The sequence below is a fragment of the Topomyia yanbarensis genome, chromosome 2 (genome assembly GCF_030247195.1).
Source record: "Topomyia yanbarensis strain Yona2022 chromosome 2, ASM3024719v1, whole genome shotgun sequence".
NCBI classification, from domain to species: domain Eukaryota; kingdom Metazoa; phylum Arthropoda; class Insecta; order Diptera; family Culicidae; genus Topomyia; species Topomyia yanbarensis.
This window is the reverse complement of record NC_080671.1, coordinates 219,484,443-219,499,183: the sequence shown is the minus strand read 5'-3', so window position 1 is coordinate 219,499,183 and position 14,741 is coordinate 219,484,443. Positions and strand designations below refer to the sequence as shown.

Here is a 14,741-nt window from a genome sequence, read left to right as displayed (position 1 = left end):
AACACAAATGCGTTGAAAACAGTAAAATTCTCGTATTTGAGCACAATGAAAACTCGAATCGAGTGCCCCTATTGTTGCGCTACCATTTGACTCAATGCGTTGAACAAAGATGGCAGACACTGCTCTAACCAACGGCTTCAAATGGGTAGGATGATAATAGAAACATGGCGCAAATAGGCTCATCACCCTAAAATCATTATCAAAATTCTTCATAATCCATTGTTGCGTTATGTTTATGTACATGACCAGATAGATAGTTTTTAACTGGGACGGGGCGTATGGATACGAAAAACCTAATGTCAATTGCAGCCAGGGGGAGCTGTCAAATGCAGCCAAAGGGAACCGTCAAATGCTGTCAGAGGGAACTGTCAAATGTAGCCAGTCCATTTAAAATATGTGAGTAAGAAAGAGTGGCTATGCAAGACAAGAGATAAAATGAACAGAAAAAAAGAAACAGAAAACATCTATCCACAGGTTCTGTCCCAGGATTTTAATAGAGAACATGAAAATTCGATTTGGCAGTAGGCCTTTTTCAAATGTTTGGTTAGAAATTCCTTACTTCTTCAATGAATCATGTACAAGAAAAGTAAAAATGTTAAATTTAACGGAACAATGTATGATGCCGACATCAAATAAAAAATTACAGCTGAGCGAGCTTGTTTGGAAAGTGTTAATATTTGGCAGCGAACCAAACCAAGTTTCTCATACTGTGACCGAATCAACAAAACTTCCAAGACCATGTAAACAATCTCTCTGAACTGTCAAAAAAGTGAGGTTAAACATTATCATGCCATGTTCTCCACCGAGAGGTTCACTTTAGTTTGTTTACATAACCAATGAACTTTGTACCGCGACTCACCACTTCATTTGCCGCGTTGCCAGGAACTCAAGCAAAAATATTCAAAACAGTGTTGCCCAAACACACATTTTGAGTCCCACCATTCTTGCAAAGGTGAAAAAAATACTCAACATTCTTGCATTTTTCAAATTTAAAAAAATCATTAAAAAATCACGATAGCTCGAAATAGTCTCATTTCAACGGCAATATTCTTAAAAATGTGTAGTCTTTTGAATAAAAATAAGAAAAAAGGGGGTTAGGTCGGACGAGAAAGGTCTATTGGCGAAAACCAAACCAAATCCAAAAGTCTGCAATATTATAGAAATCGGAGGATGTGAAAAATCCGCAAATATTTTTTCGTTATTCTGCATGAAGGTAGTTTCCATCATCAGTGCAAATGTGATAAAAGCCGATGTCACGTTTCAAGCTATCAGTATTTCATATTAGATTGTGAAGGAAATGTTGTTTCTTTTTATTTCGAAATATTTATCTGATGTAAGTAGCGTGAGAAGGCAAACCTTTTTTTGTAGCTGACTAATTGTTCCATTCTGCATGTTATTTTTGTAAAACCAAAAGCTCTTAGTTAGTTTAGTACTTTTCATTCATATGTCCATTTTATCTAAAATTGGGGCTACTTTACGGAAGCTTTAAGTCTATATTGTACAATCTGTATATTTGATCTTAAATTTATTCTTATTTTGGGATTCTGTCTCTAATTCAAAGCAGATTTTTATTAGCGTACTAGTTTGACTGTTTTGAAAAATAACAGTAATCGATAATTTGCAAGTTGAGTAGTGTAATTGCAATGGCGCAAACATATAAAAACACTATCGCTCCTAGACGTATTTAAACTATGTGTATTGAAGCAATTTGTTGTGGAATGACAGAAAAGGCAGCGGGAAATAGTTCTGCAGCGAGGCGAATGACCTTATGGTCAAAACCTTGCTAAACAAAAAGGTCCACAGTATATTGGAAATGAATAACTCATTAAAGATGGATAAACTGACCTGACCATTTAATATAACAGTACCTTTCGCGTTTCTGACGGAAAGGCCTTTGCACTCCGAAACACAATTAAAACTACTTTTAGAAAAATACTAAAACAACGTTATCTAATTCATAAGCCTCAATAAAAAAGTATATTATGAAGAGCGTTTTTTCTCTGCTTGTTGTTTTTCATTGTAGGACTTATTGACTCTCCGAAAACAAGGTTATTGGATGCATGGTCCACAGTGAACATACCCTTTTATTTTTACGAGCACGACATTCATTTGCATTAACACATAAATAACGAGTAACAATAAATCAAGAAGTTAACATGATTAAAAAAAACTTTTTGGCGTAATGTAGCCCCCCTGTTAGGGGCCGACTTTACGCCAATTTTTAGTTCTTTATATCTCATATTCAATATTGATTTTCCAAAAGTTCTTTTAACTGACTTTTGAGGTACTTCTGTCATATGTAAAACATCAAAAAGTTTCAAATTTGAAGTTGCGTGATCGTAGTTTTTGAGTGTAATGTACAAAACGTTCTATTTTTGGCGCAAAGTAACCCCCGATGACGGTACACTATCAGCTTTTTTCAGAATCCGAATACAATAAAATGGAAAAAAAAAGTTTAAATATCGTTATACAGGTGTAGAACAAATTTCGAAAACACAGTCATTCCATAGTTTTAAGCCTCAAAATGAAAACTATATTATTGTCTAACGGTATTCATTTTCGACGGAAGAAATATGTGTTAAATTGTAACTAAAGAAATGAAATGCCTTGTAAAAAATAAAACGAATAAAGTTATAAAAATGCTTTACTTATTTCTCTTTGTGCTTCTTCTGGATTTTTGATACAAAAATAAATAATGCCAAAATATGACCCTTTTAAAACCACCTGGATTTTTATTGAAGTGGAATTTCTAACCAAAGATGACGCTCGGTAAAAATATTTTGAACGAGACGGTCTGCAATGTTTGAATTTTTTCTACGTGGTTAATGGACAGCCCCCAGGTTGAAACGAATGTTGCACCCAGCTTGTTAGTAAATCATAGATTTCTTTATTCACAGCTGCTGTGATTCGCTGGAGGTGTATGGTGAACTACCATGCGGTTTTATTGTTTCCATGCATGTGGGATAGAGTGGGACATGGTTATATGAAAAAAATAAAATTTCGCTCCGAATAACTTTTTGGGTCCCCCCAGAACAACCCTGCAAATTTTTAGTTCAATCGGTGAAACTATATTTTTGCGCTCACGGTTTAAAGTTTACATGGGATTCCGTATGGGGAAAACGTCTTTTAAAAATTAATTCTTCCAATAGTCGCCCGTTACCTCCTAAAAATAAATAGATATCTGTTTTTTATAAGAAATTTGTCAAGGAAACAAAGTCTAGAAGACCACGAAACGATCTGATGCTTGTGGAAAAAGTTATTAAGCGAAAACCGATTGATGCCCTGAAGATTAATAAAAATTTTACTTTTCATAGCATCACTGCTGCTGATGGTCGAATTATATACAAAATCTTTAACTTTCTCTTATTATGTATCAAAGAAGACTCAATTTATCCCTCAAAACTCTTGCGAAGTGGCCAAACAGAATAGATAAATTATTTAGACACATTAAGAGAAGATCAAAACAAAAATTTCATATAATTGGACATCCACCAGCAGTGGTGCTAGAAATAATGAATATTTTATCAATCGTCAGAGCATCAATTGGTTTCAGCTTAATAACTTTTTTCTCAAGCGTCAGATCGTTTCGTAGGCCTATGCGAAAGCACTATGCTATATTTTTGCTAAGCCAAGTTTCGGCTTCACTGTGTCTCATCGGCATAAACAGAACTTCTGCTCGGACGGGACATTACGTTTGATCAGTCGTTCGATTGAAACACAAAGTGTGTTTAAGTTTTAAGGGATTTACGTCATGCCGGTGCTAATCTATTCCGACAAAAAGTTAGTGTCGGATTCTGATGAGGCGAAGCCGAAACGCAACCGTGTAACTCTAGATCTGACTCAAAAGTATATTTGGAGATGTTGTGTAGAATTGAATGATCTTTCAAATAAAAATATAAAAGTATGGAGTAGCTAAGGACCCTCGCAGTGAAAATCAAGAAAAACTAATTAATACGTAATTTGTTCATAAAAAACCCAATATTTTTTTAAGTTTACCATTTTTTCTTGAAACTACACTACACTACATTTGACCTATAACCGACAAAAATCGGCGCAGCGGTTCAAAAGTTATGAATTTTTTAAAAATCCAGCTTTCAAAAATCACTATTTTTTGGACCAGTCTACCGTGGAATGTGCCTCCCTAATGACGAAATAAAAAATACGTATCTAATATTTTTCGGTAAGGAACGATTGTACCAAATATTACAGAATCCTGAGAGATCGTATAACTTTTTTTTATGGAATTGCTATATATACGCTTGTCTCAGCTTGTAACGTTTATTTATGTCTCGACACAAATGCATATGTTTATTTATGTCTCGACACAAATGCATATGCCGTTACACTACCGTTTCATTCATGACACAAACGACTGGAATTTACTTATCGGGTTGTTGATTTAAACTAGTTCATTGTTAAAAACAACATAGGATATATGAAAATGATGATGACTAATTTCGATTGACGTTTTGCTTCGCACACCGACGGTTGAAGGTATAAAATTAAATTGTTGAAAAACTCCGGAGTCCGGAGGTTAGTAATTCACACGTAAAAGAATCGTTCATAAACCACGTAGACTGATAGGGGGACGGAGAGGTCGAACAAAAGTCTACGTTTGTCTACGAGGGGAGTCTTATTACAGTTAACTCTCTCTGTCTCTATATTCTCTATCTCGATATTTCTCCCCATCTCAATTGTTTCGTAAGTCCCGTCAGATTAGCTGTGAAAAATCCTCAGTAATTCGATATTTTCTCTATCTCGATATATCTAGCTTGAAATTTGCCTGCAATTTTCCCTCTCCATGTCGATGTGATCTTTTTTCTGTCGGCACATCACGTAGTATATACATAATGGAGGAAGATTGACTATTAGAGCATTTAGTCCGGCGATTGTTTGCTTGATATGTGGTTAGTAGAGGTAGCATTAACGGATAGAATAAAACTTACAAAGAGACACACCAGTCATTGTAAAAAACTCGTGTTTGGTAGGGGCATGTGTTTGGTTGTCGCGACACTTTTGTTTTTGGCTCACAACATTACCCCAATTGAACAATATATGGGAATAAGCATACCAATGGAAAACTGCAGACCTTAGCTACTCCGCTAGCGAATGACGGATCTCAATAGTAGCATGTCTGTAATAATATACGTACATGGAACTATTGAGAACCAGAGCTACAGGTCCAAAGCCCTGGTAAAGGAGGATGGTTGTGATGATCTGGGCCGCGGTCACCACGTAAAGCCAGATTGGTCATAACCCCAATTCCAAGGCGTGAAGCGACCCGTGTCAAGGGATGAGTGATCGAGGGGGTGAAAAAGATGCTCGATCGTTAACGGAGCCTGTGGGGTACCTGGGCAACCCCCACAGTAAGCGTCCCTTACCACGTTAATGCGGAGCTCTGGCGTGGGGGACATTTATTCTCGCGCTACTCGTGGGTACAAACATGGAGAACAAAAACAACAATTACAATTAACAAACGGAGGTGCCAAACCCCTTTGCTAGAGGTGGTTTGGCGAGGTATCCCCCCGTGGGGAGAGTAGTGGAGCGACGAGTGCTGCATCTGATAGCACCAGTGACCCCCGGCGGCCGAGTTTCCCTCGAAGGGAAGAGGCAAGGGCAAGGGCAATCGTAAGACGGCGCCGAACGCGAAGCGCCCTAGGAAGTCGCCAGGCGAGGGTGCAAAAACCGACACCACACGGTGTGCAACCGTTAAGGCCAGACGCCGTTTGGTCGAGGTAAGCGAGGGCGAGAGTGACCTCGCTGGGCAGAGCGTTGGTACCAGCAACCGGGCGCGACCGGGGCAGGGGGGCGTTAACCCCTGGACGCTGGTCTCCTGGAAGAAGCCGGCACAGACACCGGAGGTACCGCGGCCCGCGAAGAAGGCCAAGGACAGATGCGAGGCCTTGTGGTTAAAAACCGACAAGGACAAATACCCCGACGTCCTAAAGTCGATGAAGGCGGCCGAAAGCCTTTCGGCCCTTGGGCAGGATGTGCGTAGCGTGAGACGCACCAACACGGGAGAAATGCTTCTGGTGCTGAAGCGAGGCGCACAATCTGGTGCGGTGAACAAGGCCTTGGCCCAAGAGGTCCTTGGAGAAGGCGCCCAAATCAGGTCGCTAGGAGCGGAAATGACTCCAGTGCAAGCATCTGGACGAGTTCACGACCGCAGAAGATGTCGTCGCAGCCGTTAAGGAGCAAAGCGACGTCACAATCGAGCTGACCTCTGTGCGATTTAGAGATGGACCCTCTGGCACCCAAGTAGCCTACCTCAGGCTACTGAAGGCGGATGCCAAAAAGGTAACCGAGAAAGGTAAGCTGAAGATCGGCTGGTCGGTATGCCCAATTAGCATACCCCAGCCGCCTTCAGTGGATAGGTGCTACCGGTGCCTTGAGTCCGGCCACAAAGTCTACGAGTGCAAGGGCATAGACAGGAGCAAACTATGTCGTCGCTGCAGCAAGGAAAGGGCATAAGGAGCGGGGTTGCACTAAGGCGCATAAGTGCCTTGTCTGCCCGCTAAGAAGTAAGCCCATAAACATGCTATGGGCGGACCTTCGTGTCCCTTCGGTGAGTTAAATAAGAAGAAGCCGTGAACGTCACACAGCTAAATCTTAACCATTGTGCAGAAGCCCAACAGCTGCTGTGGCAGTCGGTCTCGGAGTCGAGGACAGATGTCGCCCTCCTATCAGACCCGTACAACATCCCTGCCGGCAACGGCAATTGGGTGGCGGACGGGTCTGGAATGGTGGCAATCTGTACAACGGGACGGTTCCCGGTTCAAGAGGTAATACACTCCTCCGCCGAGGGTGTTGCGATTGCCAAGATCAATGGTGTGTTCTATTGCAGCTGCTCCGCTCCACCAAGGTGGCCAATAGAACAGTTCAAACAGATGATCGACAGGCTCTCATCAGACCTAGTGGGCCGGAAGCCGGTAGTCATAGCGGGAGACTTTAACACTTGGGCAGTGGAATGGGGCAGCCGCTGTACAAATAGCAGGGGTCAAGCGCTAATGGAGGCGCTTGCGAAACTCGATACTGTGCTAGCTAATAATGGCTCCGCTAGTACATTCCGTAGAAATAGGGTGGAGGCGTGGATTGACGTAACATTTGCCAGCCCGAGTCTGGCTCCAGGCATGGAATGGAGGGTAGACGAAGGCTACACCCATAGCGATCATTTAGCAATCCGCTTTAGGATCAACTATGGTGTGCAGCATCCGAGGGCTGGAGATCCCTGTCAGGTACGCGGGTGGAAGTCCAATCACTTCGACAGCGAAGCTTTCACCGCGGCCCTGGGACTGGAGGCCAACACCGACAGTCTAAGCGGGGATGCGCTGGTAGCTGTTCTATCACGCGCGTGCGACGCCACTATGCCGAGAAAAACACTGCCAAGAAACGGCAGATTCCCGGTATACTGGTGGAGTGCCGAGATTGCAGCTCTACGGTCAGCCTACCTCAGAGCTAGACGTAGGATGCAAAGAGCTCGCACCGAGGATGCAAGAGAGAACCGCCGTGAAGTGTTTCGAGCTGCGAAATTGGCCCTTAACAAGGCTATTAGAAGCAGCAAGAGAGCGTGTTTCGACAACCTGTGTGAGAGTGCCAACGCGAATCCGTGGGGTGACGCCTACAGGATAGTGATGGCCAAGACCAAAGGGGGCTCCTCACCCCCAGAACGGTCTCCGGACCGGTTGGCAACGATTATCGAAGTACTCTTCCCGTCTCGAGCCACAAGCCCCTGGCCACCTGCACTACGAGACAGTGCGGGCACGGTCGAAATGGTGGCTCCAGTGACGAATGAAGAACTACTCGCAGTGGCTAAATCCCTAACAATGAACAAAGCTCCAGGGCCGGATGGAGTTCCAAACAACGCTCTCAAGGCAGCGATCATAGCGAACCCGAACATGTTCAGGCTAGCTATGCAGAGATGCCTTGACGAGTGCCGTTTCCCCGATAGATGGAAAAGGCAGAAATTGGTGCTGTTGCCGAAGCCCGGGAAGCCGTCAGGCGACCCATCGGCGTACAGACCAATCTGTCTGATCGACACGACTGGCAAACTGCTTGAGAGGATCATCCTCAACAGGCTAACCCCGTACGCGGAAGGTACGGACGGCCTGTCAAGCAACCAGTTTGGCTTTCGGAAGGGTAAGTCCACAGTGGACGCTCTCAACTCAGTGATAGATACTGCTGAGATAGCGATCCAACGAAAAAGGCGAAGTATTCGATACTGTGCGTTAGTGACACTTGACGTGAAGAACGCATTCAACAGCGCAAGCTGGGATGCCATCGCGCTCTCGTTACACCGGCTTAGCCTACCGGTGGGTCTGTACCGGATCCTGGAAAGTTACTTCCAGAACCGCGTACTGCTATACGAGACCGATGCCGGTCAGAAAAGGGTTCCGATTACCGCCGGAGTCCAACAGGGCTCGATCCTAGGCCCGGTGCTATGGAACATCATGTATGACGGGGTTCTGAGACTGAAGTTCCCTCCTGGGGTCAAGATCGTCGGCTTTGCCGACGACGTAACCTTGGAGGTCTACGGGGAGTCAATCCCCGATATAGCACTAACCGCAGAACACGAGATAAACACGGTGGAGGAATGGATGAGCGCGAGAGGCCTGGAGCTCGCTCATCATAAGACGGAGGTAGTTATCGTCAACAACCGCAAGTCGGCACAACATGCAGTTATCTATGTGGGAGAAGTCGCGATCATTTCACAGCGAAGTCTGAAGTCTCTCGGAGTCATTATAGACGACAAGCTGACCTTCGGCAGCCATGTCGACTACACATGCAAGAGAGCGTCGACTGCTGTTCCGGCTCTATCGAGGATGATGTCCAACAGTTCAAAGGATATCAGTGGACGTAGGTTACTGGCAGGCGTTGCCGTATCTATCCTCAGGTACGGCGGCCCGTCATGGTCAAGAGCACTGAGGGTAACCAGTTACCTACAGAAACTGGAGAGCACCTACCGCGTGATGCGCCTCTGAGCGATATCTGCCTACCGCACGGTATCACACGATGCATCCTGCGTGATAGCGAGCATGATGCCAGTCGGGCTGGTCATTTGGAAAGATGAGGAGTGTTTCGAGCTACGTGGAAATAGAGGAGCCCGCGAGCGCACCAGAATGACCTCGGTCGCCAGATGGCAGCGTGAGTGGGACAACTCCTCGAAAGGTAGGTGGACCCACCGGCTGATACCTAGCATATCAAGCTGGGTGGGAAGACCCCATGGGGAAGTTCACTTCCACCTGACAATTCCTGTCAGGCCATGGCTGTTTCCGACAGTACCTCCACAGGTTCGGGCACGCGGAGGTCCCAGTCTGCCCGGACTGCCAAGGTGTAGACGAAACTCATACTGTTCGTATGTCCTCGGTTCGACGTCGAAAGAAGAGCAATGCTTGACGTCTGTGGCTGGGACACAACCCCTGATACCCTTATTCAGCGGATGTGTCAATCGGTGGAGAAGTGGAACGCAGTCTCGGCTGCTACCATCCAGATTGCCTGTAGGCTACAGGTAATCTGGCGAACCGAGCAACAGACGACGGGCACGGCTAACTAGTGATTGGTTAGCTGGAGCGAAAAAGGCCAAGCGCAAAAAAGAGAGTGAATGGTCTGTTCATGCTGAGGCAGGTTTGGCGCAGCGACTGGCAACCGCGTAAGGGGTAAACCCAGCCACCCCGAAGCAAGACAGAAGAGTGAGTGTATAGGCGTATAAGTGGACTGCCTCATGCCAAGACGGGAGGGTCGTAGCGTAGTATGTTGGGACTTAGCTATCGATGCCTCATGGCGTGACAGAGGAGTGAAAGGATGAGCATCCAAGTCAGTCTCACACGGCATGTTAAGGGTGAGCACAAAAGTCAGCCTCACATGGTATGGTAGAGGCTAGCACAAAAGTAAGCCTAGCAAGGAATGAAAAAAGTGAGCACACAAGTCAGCCTCGCATGGTATGTCAGAAGTGGGGCCTAAGAAAAATGTCCCACATAGGATGCCAGGGAGAGTGACAGAGGTACAATAGAGTGGCACGATCGAGAGTGAAACAGGTGATAGGGTGAGCACCCAAGTCAGCCTCACATGGTATGGGTGGGGCGAGCACAAAAGTAAGCCTAGCAAGGAATGAGTAAGATGAGCACTCAAGTCAGCCTCGCAAGGAACGAAAAAGGTGAGCACAAAAGTCAGCCTCATGTGGGAGTGTTTGAGAGTGAATCAAGGTGCGATAGAGAGAGCACCCAAGTAAGCCTCATACAGGACGTATGAACGCGTGAGTGAGAGTGAATGAGTACATTAAGTACAGCCATCTCCCCAGAAGTAATACCGAGAGGTAGTTCCTGGGAGGAACGATGGCGGATCCCAATGGAGTTTAGTCGGTATTAATGTCAGGGTCACCATTCGAGCCCGACACGCCCCCAGTGTACCCCGTGCGGTAGCTTGGACCCTGCCAGTAGCACGTGTACTGGGCTAGGGCGTAAAGGTCTTCTCCATTGTAAAAAAAAGACCTTAGCTAATAACTAATGAACTTGCGGGGGCGGGGACGGGCGTCAACAATGTAAAATTTCAGTCTACGTGGTTTATGAATGGTCCCAAGATGAATATTGGGTTATGTTTCTCATAATGAATATCTTTTGTAAAATATTATGGTTACCTGTGCACTGCTACTGATCTTTTTGATGACACTTGAAGCCACGCTCGTCTTACTGGTTGAATCTGATCCAATGGTTTTAGTCGCTACTGGCGGTACGATTCGATGTTTAGCAGACGGAAGTGCGTTTGATGTGCGAGAAATAGTTGTACTAGTTCTTGATGATGCAGATGAAGTAGTCCTGTTTTGGGAAATATAGCATAAATAGACTATATTTTTTTTTGAAAATGTACGCTGTAAATAGGATTTCATATATTTAGTAATGGGAGCTGTCGAATAGCATAGATATAAAATAAGCAATTACTTTGTGATTTCTCTCAGATTTTAATTTTAATCTATCTAAAGGGTCAAACACAATGCGGGCGCAGAGCCAGGTCCCATTTGAGAAATTTTGAATTGACCGTGACATCGGGCTCGTAAACAATCTATTAATTTGGATTCAGACTAAACAACATGTATAATGGCTTGGTAACCCTTTCCGTTTCAACAACAAGAAAAAAATAATACTTTTTTGTGATTTTTTTGGAACTTTGAGTGAAGCGAATTGACCAAAACTGTTGTGTATTAGGGTGAAGTACCTATTTTCACCATACTAAGCAAGGTGCCTCACTAATTCGTTAATTTCTCCCTTTACAACCAATGGAATGTATAAAAATTGATATCAACAGCTTTGCTTCGTTGTTAAGAACCAATATAAGAACATAAATGCGCTGAAAACAGTAAAATTCTCGAGCTTGAGCGCAACGAAGACTCGAATCGAGTGCCCCTATTGTTGCGCTGCCATTTGACTCAATGCGTTGAACAAAGATGGCAGACACTGCTCTAACCAACGGCTTCAAATGGATACGGTGATAATAGAAACATGGCGCAAATGGGCTCATCACCCTATAATGTATCATTTCAATAGCATTCCGTAATTTATCCATGCAAAAATATCGACAAGCGACTCGATAATGACGCTTTTTGTAAAACGTCACTGGAAAAACACGATTTGCGGTATTAACTGCCATTTAAAAACTACCCAACTGATTTCAAATTTTGCATGCACATTCTATGTAAAAAAAATCCTAACCCCTACGTTGAGAATTTTTCAATTAAGGGTCAATTTTACTCATTTGAAATAACAATTGCTCTTTCACGAAAAATTCTGCCATTTTATGAGTAAAAAAATCCCTTAATCGAAAAAATTTCTCAAAAACTCAAAGTAGGGATTAGGGTATTTTTTACATACAATGTGTATGCAAAGTTTGAAATAAATCGATTGAGTAGTTTTTGAATGGCAGTTAACACCGCAAATCGTGTTTTATCAGAGATGTTCTACAAAAAGTTTCGTCTCGTCACCGAGTCACTCGTAGATATTTTTGCATGAAAAAATTACAGAATGTTATTGAAATGATGTATTATAATATACAAGTTTTGATTGATTCGATTCACCCGAATTTGCAAAAAAAAACGCCAAGAAAGTTTTTTTCTTGCCGAAAACCCTTACCACCCCCGCCTTCTTAAAGGAAGAACTCCCGCTATCCGAGCAAAGTCAAACATCAAAATTACAACAGCAAATAGACAAGATATTTTGATATCAGGTATCAAATTAAAATTCTATTTTGATATCGGTTTAAACTTGTTCAGATATGACATATTTTGATTTCATTTTAGCGTGCTTACATGATTTGCGCTCTTTGATTATTTTGTTATCAATGAAATATTTCAGCATCTCAATTAGAGGTTGCGCCACGCCATCTAATCTCAATGAGTTTTCAATTTGCTTTCACCGATAGCATAAATAGATTTCTGTTTGATATCGTAGATCAATTTTATTGCTTTCGATTTTGATCTTTTGATCGTTAAGGGACCACTTCAATGGAAGTTTTTTGTCTATCCGAAATATCTCTCTTTGTTCAATACAAGCATCATACCTAGTTTGAGACAGCGGTCAATAAAGTCTTTCCATGATTTCTCGCTTATTTCCATTTTTATAGACTGAAAACATGTTTGCGGACTTGTTAATTGTTAAGAAGCCGAGTCAACGTGCCAGCGGAAATCTGTTGAGCCCAGGATTGCAAGACGATTAAAATCCGAGTATATTAGGAATTCTTCCTCGTACTCTGCTAGAGAGTGAGTTAGCGTTGCAGTTATCGTTGTGGTCGACCGTAACTGCAAACTGGACCAGAGTAAATAAAAATCAAAGAAAACAAATATTTTAAGCTTATTGCAAAAACCAGGACAAATCAATCGTTTTCCCGACATCCCAGGACACAGGAACATTCAGTTGAAAACCAGTACATATCCTGGGAAACCAAGACGTTTGGTTCTCCTAATTATGATAGTTATTATGATCTAGTTTATTCATTATGATGTTCCATTGATTTGATATTTATTTTCTCGGATTTATACAAGGCAAAGTAATAGATAAAAGTATACTAAAGCGAGACAAAACTAGACTGGTTCGGGTGATATAAGCCGATCTCCTCAGTCTAACAGTAGGGTAGAAAAGCCAACGTATCTCATCATTACGTATCTACCGATGCTTTCAATATATTCTTCACATTCATTCTTCACCATCGTCTGGAAACGGACACGCGATCATTTTGCATCGGTTTCAACCAGTTCTTAGATTGAAAGTAGAAAATACATGTTCTTATTGAAATACTGTAATTTAGGCAGCCCGGCTACATTACAAATGTTCTTTTTGGGACAAAACATACCTGCATCTGTTATACGTTTTAATTATATGCTACCTGCAGCAGCCTTATTCACTATTGCACATCGAGTTATAATATAATCGTAACTATCGACTAATTTATTTTTCAAATTTTTTATCGCATCGATTCCAAAAACATGATATAATCCCTTTACAATTGGCTCGCTCGCGAAAATTCTTGACAGCAATCAAAATGATAGCAATAATGTCAACAACTAAGCGAAACTATGGGTAGATGACCATGGGATGTAATTTTATGCAACGAGCTTTCACACTGTAACAAACGAACAACTATGAATGGTCAATTATGTCGATATATTTCATTCGTTTGTTGAACATAAATCGAAAGAAAATGAGCATCAAAATTGTTTTTTTTGTTTTTTTCGTTTCAAAACGTACTATTGATGCGTTGGTTCATGCATATGCAAAACAATCTTTCAATATTTGTGTCTCAAAAGATTCAATATTGAATTCTGACCACGATGCAACAAAATGCACACAGTGCACACTAACTGTTTCAAATCCCCTGGTGTTGCCGATTTGAATGTAAACAAAAGTTTACTTTCACAAAATTTTCGGACAGGAAATTTCGATTCTTAGATCGTTTGGCTGGAGTTTGGTGCAATGAAAAGCTTCCTTTGGGTATTGCAAAGGGATCAAGGTGAGTTGAATACTATCTTTTTGGTAGAGGCATAGATAAACTATACAGAAAGCTATGTAGTCGGGGATTTGTGCCTTGCCGTGTGTTTTCATCATTTCCTGAGCGGAACGAAGCAGCAAGGAGGTTGGGGAAGTATTATTGGAAGGGTGGTAAAAATAACAGCACAAAAACAAACAACAGGTATGTTAAACTCACAAGTAGTTCAACTCGCCTGCTCTTTACCACATTGTATAAGAAACTTTAGTATGTCTCTGAGTTTCAGTCGTCCAAACATGGTTTCAGTAGCATATCAGATTGCGATATGAGGTTCCGTAGTCGGATTCACAAAGATCACATTAAAAAGACTCAGTGCGCTCAATAGTTGCCATGTAATAATTGAGTTTGTAGTGGCCGGTTAAAGCTCTGGTGAGTATGCCACAGTGTAGCTTCGAAAAATGAAGGAGATTTTTCGAAATTACTGGGCACGGTTGTTCTGAAATGCCTTTGTTTGGCGACATGTTTGTAGATTTCTCCAATAATTGCGGTACTTGGATGAAGCTCAGGACCGTATTTTTTCCCTTATCTAACTTGTCGAAATTTGCAGGGCGGGCTCAGGACCAACGAAGTCAATCGCTGAACCTGCCCTGGCCAATTCGTCGGTCCATTCATTTCAAGTAATACCGGAATGTCCGGGCACCCAGACAAGGTAGATAGTGTTGACAATGCTTAGTTCTTCGATTTGGGTTCAGTACGCGATCACTAGCTTGGACCAT

At 42.7% G+C, this 14,741-nt stretch overlaps 1 protein-coding gene across 3 annotated transcripts in view; it reads right to left on the bottom strand.

The window, feature by feature from the left end:
• Positions 1–14,741, bottom strand: part of LOC131682914 (serine-rich adhesin for platelets-like) — a 1,216,708-nt gene that overhangs the window by 175,036 nt on the left and 1,026,931 nt on the right. For 2 of the 3 annotated variants that reach the window (XM_058964727.1, XM_058964728.1), the window contains one exon: positions 10,631–10,808. The exons of the other annotated variant lie outside the window; for it this stretch is intronic. In XM_058964727.1, the coding sequence (XP_058820710.1) occupies positions 10,631–10,808 (178 nt within the window). The remainder of the gene's footprint in view (positions 1–10,630; positions 10,809–14,741) is intronic. 3 annotated transcript variants of the gene reach the window in all.